This window comes from Leishmania donovani, chromosome 23, assembly GCF_000227135.1.
Source record: "Leishmania donovani BPK282A1 complete genome, chromosome 23".
NCBI lineage: Eukaryota > Euglenozoa > Kinetoplastea > Trypanosomatida > Trypanosomatidae > Leishmania > Leishmania donovani.
Window position 1 is genome coordinate 772,453 of NC_018250.1, and position 10,575 is coordinate 783,027.

Below are 10,575 nucleotides of genomic sequence, written 5' to 3' on the forward strand. Positions count from 1 at the left end.
AGACGACCTGGGCTCAGCCGCAGTGCAGCAGTGGTGGGTGAGCTGTGGTTGTGCATTGCGTCGGCGTGCTGCGTTGATGGTGAGGTAATGCGTTGAGACACTGAGCGCATGCCGCCTTGCGAGTGAGTAAGCACAAATTCCACCTTTTCATGCTGTGGCAAGCGCGGGGACGAGGATGGCGGTGCATGTCGATGTGCGAGCTTGCACAGGCGCACGCCGCTCTCCGCGTTCCGTCTCCCCCGTTTCCGCAGGTATCATTGCCACTTGCCTCGCCTGCGTTGGCGGCGGCCGTGCGCCCATGATGGATCGGCGCGCACTGCCGTGTGCTGCTTTATTGCCCCTCTTCTGCCGACTCGCGCTTCTCATACCCCTTTACGGGCCTCTCCTCTCTCTGTGTACGCCGCCACACTCATGCACTTCTCGCAGGCGCATGCGCGTTTTTTTTTTCCACTTCCCCCAGCAGCTTTTCTGCACTACCATTCTTCCTCTCCGCAAGAGCCACCCTTGACACCGCTATGAAGAAAAAAGGGGGCCGATCGAAGAGTGCGACTTCTTCATTTACTGGCTCCACTTCGCCATGTAGTTCGCCGCCTGCTTGCCTTTGGTTGGAAATACAGGGTGTACGAAGCACATGTGTTCCTCATCCACACCTCACTTGCTGATAGTCAAGCTCTGCTTCGGGCCTGAGTCAGCCCGCATGTTGACCGCTGGTTCGAGCAGAACCCTCCACGGTGTATACCAGGCCCTGCGTGCATTACGCAAGTTGGACATTTTCTTCAGTGATGTGACGCTCCACCCCATTGTGGATACGGAGATCGGCACGACCGCCTCTTCGCAGCAGTCCCGGTGCGGACTTCGGGTCGTAATGACAACCTTATCATCGTGAGACAGCGCGCTCGTTGCCCAAGGTTTGCACGTGCAGTCATCGAGGGCCATCAGCAACGAGAGGTACTCCTTTCTCCTCTACCGGAGGAGACTACGATGAAAGTGTCTTGAGCGGTGCGGCACTCTCTGGCTGGCGCGCTTGTATCTCACCGCCAAACCAACGCTGCTGTGGGCACCCGTGTGACAGGACGGCACACCATGAATGCGCAGAGCAGAACAGGTTGTGCGTCTACTGTGCAGTCGTCCTTTTCTTTAAGAGCCATTAGCTGTACCATGCCGCACAGCACCTTACACCCTCATGCTGTTCTTGGCGTGCGCGCACGGAAAAAAGCCCAAAAGCAGCTACGGCAACAGCGCCGGCTGATGCAGCTCTTTGCGCTGAAGCTGCTACGACCAACTACATTGCTGCATTCCATTATGTCAAACGAGGCGCAGCGCTTTCCCTCATGTCTTCTCGCGGAGATGCACCGCGAAAGGATGTTCGAGTTTCACCATCGCGCCAGGCCCCCGACGGACGCTCTGCAGAAGCAGCTGCGGGGCAGCGAGGCAGGCTTGTGGGCGGGGTGCGCAGCGCTCGTCGTCTTGACGGATTGTATGAGCGAGAGGGACTCAATGCGGGCCAACTTGATGACTGGCCGGTGCGCGACACTCCAGCGCCGCAGGAGACTAGTCGACTCATTTGCGTCATCTGCGGGTCACAGGAGGGCGAGTTTCTGGAGACAGCTCTACTACCGCGGCTTCAGCGGCATCTAGGGGCTCTGGCGTGGCGCTCATTCAGGAAGTAAACACTATGCACAGCAAATGACGTTCGACTCCGCCGTCATGGGCTTCGCTCCGTTCGGCGCGCCTACACACGTTGACGCTAAGCAGGCCATCGTCTCGGGTTATAGAGCTAGAAAGTGCGAGCACGGCGTGAGGAGAGGGCTCTTCGCGTATCCATACAAGGGGCATCTTTCATCCATACTGAGCTGGATGTCGGCCAGTCTCGCCACAGCGTGCGCAAACACTGTGCTGGAGCTCTACAGCAGGTGTGAGGCGACACTCGCTGCGGATGCGTGACTTCTGACTTACGACGAAGTGCGCGTGTGGCCACGCGCCGTCAACATCAGACGCGAGTGGCTGTTAGCCACAGCAGCTTCTCTCCCCCATCATCGCCGTGTGACTCTTCGTCTGCACCATGGTCGGTCTAGCTGCGAAGGAGGTTGGGCGCTCTCTGACCGCAGGTCCGCCGTGAAGAAGCTGCGCCCGCTCCTTGCTCTTTTGATGCCTTCATCGGCGCAGGAGCGCTGCTGCTGCAGTCGGTCACGATACACTCCTGATCCACTGCCACGGTGTACACTGCCTCTTTTCACCTCCCACACGCCGTGAGCATCTGCGCCAGCTACGATGACAGAGAGGCAAGACGGGGATCTGAGGGCGGTGCCGACATACCTGAAGAGGCGTGGCCGGCAGCACAAAGGCGGCGCTGCGCAAAACGCTTCTGTCGTTTGCTTCGAAGAATGTGACCGCGTTGCTTCTCCACCGTTTGCCCCCTCCCTCGCTCTCTCTATCTCCCTGTTGCGCTTCTATCAGCCGTCGTTGCGCCCTCTGTCCACCACCGCCGCGTGGGCATTGCTCCGACTCCGAGTGCCCCTACCCTCAGCAGGACGGCGACGCTCGCATATCTTTTTTCGTGCGAGCTTTTTGACTTGTGAACCGCCATTGCCGCCCCCGTCGCGCTTCATGCGGGCTGAGCGGCGATGTGGGCACTGACATGCCGGCCAATTCAGAACGCGGAGGCGCTGCAGCTGATGGAGCGTTACAAGGCGCACAATGCGCTGCAGAGCAACCAGTGGCTTCTGCCGCGTCACCTGGCCTGCTTCGCCGTCCGACCTCTCTATCCAGCACAGCTGGTGCTGCCGACCAGCAGCGTCATTCAACTTCCGCTCAGCGCCGTTCCCTTCAGCTCGCTGCCGCTCTCGAGAAAGCGCAAGGTCCTCGGCATGTCCCCGCCGCCCTGCACGCCGCCGGGCTCGTGCTCCTTACTTGAGTGCAGCGGAGCTGCCATGCGATGGCGTCCGGCCTCCCTATCGGAATGCTTTGATGCGGCATTTGTGTGCAGTGACTCCCCATCGTCTCATCAGCACTTGCTGTGCGCCACCGACTGCGCTGGCAGCGTGACGGTTGCGGAGGAGGTGACGGTGTTCAACGCTCAAGAGACGAACAATCCGTTTCTCGTCGACGCTGAACTTGCGCACCGCAACTTCCTCACCAAGGAGACGTACCAGCACTCCATTGGCAGCTCGCTGACCACTATCGCCGCGCAGTTCCGCTACACATCGTTTGACTGGGTCGAGGCGACGGCGGCGGCCGCTGCAGGTCTGCGCGTGCGCTCCAGCGCAGAGCCTCATCTCGTCAACTGCGTCGACACGCTGAGAGTGGTGCACATCTCGCAGCTGCCCTACACACACCAACAGGAGCTGGTCGCCAAGATCCCGCGCATGACCCTCATCAAAAGCATGACCATATCGTATATCTTCTACCACAAACGCTGGCGCCATCACAAATCAATGGAGCTAATGCGCCTGCTCCTCCACCGCAACGTTCCATGCTGCGGCACCCCACAAGCACAAGCCTTGCAGCCGCTGCTTTGGATTGCGGTGGATCTACACATGGAGTTTCGCGGTCCTGTGACGGAGTGTGCACGCCACTCACGCAAACAGTTCTACAACTCGCAACAGCTGGAAGTGGACACGTGCGCTGTGCCCAGTCGTTCATAGAAGCGCAGGGGACCGAAAAGAGGAGGACGATTCAGACACTCCGGTGAGATAGCGGAAGCGATCTTCCTCTATCAGTGCATATCACCTCTTGTACACGGAGCATCATCTAGCGTATCTTTTGCCTTGCCAAAATTTTTTTATTTCCTCTGTCGACGGCTCACACCTCTGGACGCTTGCTGCGCTGTCGACACACTGACCAGTACTTGCACGCCCTATCGCCAGTGCTCTCCGCACCTACGCTTAGCACGCTTCTTTCTCTCTCTTCCACGGCCTGCTTGCTGGCACTCTGCCATTGTTGTCCACGACTGGCGCCTTATCATCTTTCCTTTTGTGTATGCCCTCTGCTACTTGCATCATCTGCTCTCTCCATCTCTCAAGGTGTTCAACTGCCGAGCGCGATGGCGTCCTCGCACTTTGGGTGGCGACCGTGCATCCACCAAAGACGTGCACTGGAGCATCCCCACAGCACGCAAGCCCGCAGATTGGAGACAGTGCCTGCGAGGGGGCGACGAGGGCACGACAGCACTAGTGAGCCTGTACCCGCTCACGGAGCGTGCTGCTCGGAGTTGGCCACCAAGCGAAGGTGCACGCCACTTGGCTGACTTTGTTTCACTGCTCGTGGGTGCCCACTGCCTATTCTCCGCTGCGCCCTGCCCCTCCGGCCCCTCAGCTGCTCTCTGCGTCCGCCTTGCTCACCCGCCTCCTCGTTGTTCCCGTGCACCATGCCTTCTCTCACGCTCGCCTACTTCCCTTGCGCTTCTCCCTTTCCCCATAAACAAACCACAAGAAAGCGGCACTTCCCTACCTCCTTTATTCCTCATCGACCACGTCGCTACCGCCACGCACTTCAGCACAGCCGCTCAGCAAGTGCCAGCTGCGCACCTTTTCTTGCTGAGGCTGGCATACGAGGAGGGCCGTTGCGCTGCTCCATTCTTCGCAACCACCACTTCGCAAACCGACGGTGACGAGGGGGTGGTACCGAGCAGAGAAGTCTTCTTTGCTGCCGCCGATCCTCCGCACGATGACTTGATCACCTCGTCCGAGGTAAAAGACATACATACATCTCTACTTACACCCTACACCTGAACAGAAGCCCCGTGCGCGATGCGTCGCCGGCGCTCTCGTTTGACGCTCTACTGGCTCACAGACAAGGAGTGGTTTCTCGGCGAAGACGACTGTGTGCGGCCCGCCTCTAGGTGGAGATCGCTTCTGGGCACTGTCACGGAAGGCGCACTGTCCTTGGCGTCAGAACATCTGTTTTTTGATGACGGCGGCCCGCACGTCGTTATTTTCCCACTGTCAAGAGTGGCGGATGCCGCCGTGCACCTTTGCAATGAGCACATTTCCGTAACGTTCACGTGCAAGAACGCACTGCGGCGCGAAGTGCTCACGCCGCCAACCAGCAAGCACTCGGTTCCAGGCATCTGCAGGCCATACCCGAACAAGGAGACGTGGGTGTTTCACTTTCCACGCACGTCTGAGTGGGTCGCGGAGTCCCTCCGCAGCCTCTTTACCCGGCATCGCATCGAGGACATCCTGTCACGCCGCGAGGTTGCTTTGCAGGGTGCCTCCTCCGTTGTCAGCTTCTGTGCGCGGCGTCAGGTGCCGATGCGGGAGCAGAGAGGCGTTCTCTACATCGGCGATGCCGAGCTTGTCTTCGAGCCGCTCTTCCCTCTGTCGGCGCACGGGGTAGTAACGCTGGTCCGTCGCCAGTGCCGTCACACCTTTGCTCGGTGGATCATCTTTGAGGCTGTGGGGCTCGACCTGTACACGTCCGAGTCACCTGCAGCGACTCCTGCGCTGTCGCTTATCTTCCGCAACTCTCGCGAAAGGGATGAGGCTGCCCACCTGCTTGCCGAGCGCCTCGGCGTTCCACCCTACCGTGTCTCCATCCAGACCGTTTCGGAAGCGTGGAGGAACCACTCCATCTCCAGCTACGAGTACCTCCTGCACCTAAACAAGTGGGCGTCGCGGTGCGCCAACGACGTCTTTCAGTACCCCGTCTTTCCTTGGGTACTCGCCGACTACACCTCGTCTTCGCTGGACCTTTCTCAGCCGTCGACCTTCCGCGACCTGTCCAAGCCGATAGGTGCCCTCTCCCCGTCGCGGCTGGCCCTCCTCCGGGAGCGGGCTGAGTTCCTGCGAGAGGCAGAGGAGACGGCATACTTGTACTCCACGCACTACTCCTCCGCTGCTATCGTCGCCTACTACTTGGTGCGTCCTCACCCTGAGTTTCAGCTGAGTCTTCAGGGCGGTACGCTCGATGTGCCGGAGCGCATCATGGAGTCCATTCCACGGCTTTGGAACAGCGTCACGACAAACTCGAGCAACTTCCGCGAGCTCATTCCACAGTTCTTCAACGAAGGCTTCGTGGCACTGTGCGGTCCTCCTCTCCTTCCTCTCGGTTTGCATGCCGACGGGTCTCCCGTGGCCGCGTATGTTAAGCTGCCTCCGTGGGCGGCTAGCAGTGAGGACTTTGTACGCCAACATCGTGCAGCCCTTGAGAGCGATATCGTTTCCGCGTCTCTCCACCTATGGATCGACCTCGTCTTCGGCGTGGCGCAGACTGGCGAGCAAGCGTGTGCGTCGGATAACTTATTTCACCCCTTTTCGTACCCCCAGTGTGACAGGCAGCTGAGCGTGCCTGGCCTGCACCTCTCATCCCGCGAGTACGCGAGAGAGTTCGGGAACGTGCCGATTCAGCTCTTCGCCGACCTGCATCCGCCACGCGCGAGGATTGCGCACACACTTGCGTGCACGGCAGAAGCCTTAGAAGCGTGCGGGTGCGCGACCACGTCTGCCAATCAGCAACGCCTCTTGCGCATGATGGAGGAGCTGCAGTTCATTGAGGACGCGACGGACACCGTGGCCGACTCGGCGGACGCACACGACGAAGGCGCGCATGGTCTGCCCACGCACGCAGCAGCTCTCACCGTCATTTCGACCACCTCCCTATCTTGCCGCTCAGCTCGTTTTGTTACACTTGGCCACAGCCATGCCGATCCACCCGCCTCACCGACGGCAGTGCTGCTTGTCGTTGGCAGTGATCAGCGCACGGCGACGCTATTCGACGTCGCGACGGGCAAGCGCATTCGCTCCTTTCCCGATTTTGATGGCCTCATCACCGCCACCGCTTTTCACGACAGCCACATGTTCGTTTTCACAGAGACTACAAGTTGTTACGTTCTGTCGCTCACCTCGCACGCCGTGGCACACTTTACCGCTGAGGTGACGCCTGCAGCTGTCCTCCAAGCTTGTTTCGCATCACAGCTGGTCGTTCTTGCAGACTCCAACGCACAACTCTCGGGCTGGGCACTGCAGCGCGGCACATCCCCGTTACTCTTTGAGTCGCCGCTCTCCTTTACGTGCGAGGCCTCCTCGCGGGTCGCGTGCATCGGCTCCTCCGCGGATGGCGACACCGTTGTCGCCGCCACCGAGCAGTTGGAGGTCTTTGTTTGTCGCGGAGGCACATGTTGCGAGTGCATGCTTCAACAGGTGCCTGCTCCATCAGCGGTCCTGCACATCATGCCGGCAGATCGGCTCACACGCTTCTGGGTGTTCTTTCTCGAGGAGGCCGCTCTCTATGATCTTGGAGGCCTTCCGCTGAGGCGTATTGCCACCACTGCCGCGTCTATCATGACGTGCCCTCAGCTGGCCTACCAGCTCTACCCGCTCTACATACACATGGACAACGGAGCCCTTGAGGTGTTCCAGCTGCTGCACAGTGGGGAGCGCGCCGTGCCGCTGCGGTGCAGCCGGCTGCGGTCTCTGCAGCTCTCGTCCGCCGGCAACCTCGTCGCTTTCGTCGGCACCGCCGTTGCCGATTGCGAGCCGTCGCTCGTCCTTACGATGGCCGCACTGACGGCTCAGCTGACAGGGTGACGCACCTCCTGTGGTGGGACATGCCGGCGTCTCCAGCCTCTCGACCATGTCCGCCGCGCGCCGCGTATGTGCGACTGCGCCTTGAGCTCTTTGTTTCTGCGGTGGGGCTCTTCTCTTCCGCGGCCTGCGTTAGAGGCCCATCGAACAAGAGCATTTCTTCAACAACACCAGAGAAAAAAAAACAACGCAGCTGCCTGGCTTCTCCGGACGTGCTTTGCGTGAGGCGGTTTCTCATGACAGATGCAGCACACAGAACCTTGCGCTGCTTCGCACGCGTCTGCGAGCCACTATGCAGCGAGCGGCGGAAACAAAGGCGACCATTTTTCTTTGATCCCCTTCTGTCACTGATCCTCTGATGGCGGGGGACACCTCAGCGCGCTTTCAGCGTTCACTGACCCCCTGCACTCTGTGGGAGTCGAGTAGCCCATCTATCCCTGCCAATGCCGAGCCACTTCTCCTGATGACAGGGTAGCACGCCTGGGACTTGGGGAGATCTTAGCACTGTATCGCTGCGAATGTCGGCGGCCAGGCTCTGAGCGGCGCTGCGTCACAGCGACCAGCAACGGGGAATACCCTGGTGCTATCCATGCAATGGACGGAGTCTCAGCGTCACTGGAATGGACCTCACATCCGCCACCCGCACTGCCTACTGGTGTGAGAAGACCCTGGGTTTCACTCCGAGGAAATGCACCGCGGGTGACGGCTTGGCATGATAGGTAAGCAGCTCTGAAGCGACCTGCTCAGCAGCAGGGCGGGTGGAATCTGAGGCGCAGGCCGTGCTCCGATAAACGGGTGGGCGCACCGCTGTAGCGTGCGTGTCCACGGCTGCTTCGCAGTTAGCGAATAGGGCCTGAGCCGTCCACGCTAGAGTGGCGCTTGGCGCATGCTGTGCAGCAGAACGACCGCGTTCAGGAAAACACTCTGCGAGACCCTCATTATTCACTCCTCTCTCCCTCACGTCGTCGGCGTCCACCTTTTCCCGGCCCGGTTACTCGACCATTGCCGCTCTCGGTGGATCTTTCCTCTTTGCGCTGCGCCGGTGGTTTTGTGCCTCGTACTCCACTCCGTGTCATGTCTGGCCCGCGTGTCCGAGCCACTCTTCCGTTTTCAAATGCTCACTTTCCTAGCCCTGCGCCCTCTTTCTCTCTTTTCCCAACTCCTAGGTGACTCAGAGACCTTCTCCTTCCCTTCACCGCACAGATTTCACAATGGCTACTCCCAAGACGATCTACATTGCAGGCCCCGCTGTGTTCCACCCCGACAACGGCGAGGCGTACTACAACAATGTACGTGCACTGATGAAGGAGAAGGGAGTGGTGCCGCTCATTCCAGTGGACAACATCGCCACCGGAGCACTGAGCATCCGCAACAAGAACATCGACATGATCCGGGCGTGCGACGCCGTCATCGCCGACCTCTCCCCGTTCCGCTCCAAAGAGCCCGACTGCGGAACCGCCTTCGAGCTCGGCTACGCGGCGGCGCTCGGAAAGCTGCTGCTGACTTTTTCCACTGACACGCGCCCCATGGTGGAAAAGTATGGTGGCGAGATGGCGGATGGCCTCTCCGTCGAGAACTTTGGACTGCCGTTCAACCTGATGCTGCACGACGGAACGGACGTGTTCGATTCCTTTGAGGCGGCCTTTGCCCATTTCGTTGAGCACCACCTTACCCCGTGAATCCAGATATCGAATCTCTTCGCTTTCCTCACCTTCCTTTCCTTTACCGCTTTCCAGTTGACCGCAAGCGCATAAACGAGAAGAAGAAACAGCGTAGCAAAACAAAAACCACCGTATACTGGAAGTCTCTGTGTGCTCCTGGACTGCAGTTACCCCGCACAGTCCTGCTGGTGACTGTCGTTCTGCGCTCACGGTGATACGAGTACTCACGGCAGAGCAAACAGCCACAAGTAAGTGAAAAAAAGGCGCTGTGCCACTAAACGAGGATTGCCTGTGGGCGTGTGCTGGTGTGCCGTGGACAAGGAACGCCCCGGTTCACCCATACCTGCCGGCCAACCAGGCGCCAAACCGCCGTTCCCTTCTTCTTTCGATGATTCACCTCCATACACATCTGATATAGGTCACTCTCTCTTCGACGACAACCGGGGGCCTCGCACCTTCTCCTTTCTTGCTCATCTGTGCCGTCGACGGATCTTGTCTGCGCAACAACCGCTCCCAGAGTACATCTGCAGCGGTGCCGCCGTGTTCAAGTGCACCAGTGTGTTAGGCGACGACGCTACTGCCGGGGAGCCGTCCCATCTGTGCTTCAATGGTAACCCTTTCCTCTTCCCCTCCGTCTTTCGGTCTTTCCTTGTTGAGCACTCTCCACGCCACAACCGCTACCCTCACTGCGTCGGCCGACACTCGCTTTTTTCACTTCTCCAGTCACTGCACCTCTCACAGCAATCAGTGAACCCCTCCCCCTTCCCCAGAAGGTTTGGCTGTCGCCGCTTCTATTCCCCATCAGAACGGGGGCCGACTTCCAGCGGAAGCATATATACAGAAAGGCTTGCAGCCACCGCCGCTGCAATTATGAAGGAGCACCAAAGGCTCCCTTGGAAAATCTGTATTTGCCATCGCAGCAGAAGTCGCTATCTCGCCACACTGGCAGCGTTGCCATCAATGAGCCAAAGCGATATGTCTTTCTGCTCGGCGCTCAAGCTTGCACCTGTTCCTCCTCCGCGTGCGTCCACACCCACCTTTCGGGTAACCGGCAAGGTAAGTTAACCTTCACACGAGCGCACATGCCGGCGATTGCGGTTATGTCGTTCCTGATACACATCGCTCACATTCCACTTGCCGGGGTACATTTCGACCAAAAACACAACCATGCTTTAAATCGGCGTGATAGCCTTTCCGCACAGAGGGCACCTGCTCGCCTGGCATTTGCTGGGGCGGTGGAGGAAAGCGTTTCCCCACTTGACGATGTCGTATCCACATCCTCGGGCTGTGGTGGCGCGATTTCCCACACCCCTGTGCCGATGTGTAGTAGTTCCGCTGTGTGTGCTTGCACGCCTCGCCTCTGTTACAGGGTGAAGCACGAAGAAGAGCAC

The 10,575-nt window shown here is 59.3% G+C and overlaps 3 protein-coding genes across 3 annotated transcripts; all 3 read left to right on the top strand.

The window, feature by feature from the left end:
- Positions 1-2,624: 2,624 nt before the first annotated feature.
- On the top strand, positions 2,625-3,644 carry LDBPK_231960 (hypothetical protein, conserved; the record flags this gene model as incomplete). Its single annotated transcript, XM_003861040.1, has 1 exon — positions 2,625-3,644. The coding sequence occupies one exon, from the start codon at positions 2,625-2,627 to the stop codon at positions 3,642-3,644; it is 1,020 nt and encodes a 339-aa protein (XP_003861088.1).
- A 1,104-nt stretch (positions 3,645-4,748) lies between these two features.
- Positions 4,749-7,526, top strand: LDBPK_231970 (neutral sphingomyelinase activation associated factor-like protein; the record flags this gene model as incomplete). The annotated part of the gene is made up of 1 exon (XM_003861041.1): positions 4,749-7,526. The coding sequence occupies one exon, from the start codon at positions 4,749-4,751 to the stop codon at positions 7,524-7,526; it is 2,778 nt and encodes a 925-aa protein (XP_003861089.1).
- A 1,208-nt stretch (positions 7,527-8,734) lies between these two features.
- On the top strand, positions 8,735-9,202 carry LDBPK_231980 (hypothetical protein, conserved; the record flags this gene model as incomplete). The annotated part of the gene is made up of 1 exon (XM_003861042.1): positions 8,735-9,202. One exon carries the CDS (start codon positions 8,735-8,737, stop codon positions 9,200-9,202), a length of 468 nt encoding a protein of 155 aa, XP_003861090.1.
- Between the last annotated feature and the right edge of the window lie 1,373 nt (positions 9,203-10,575).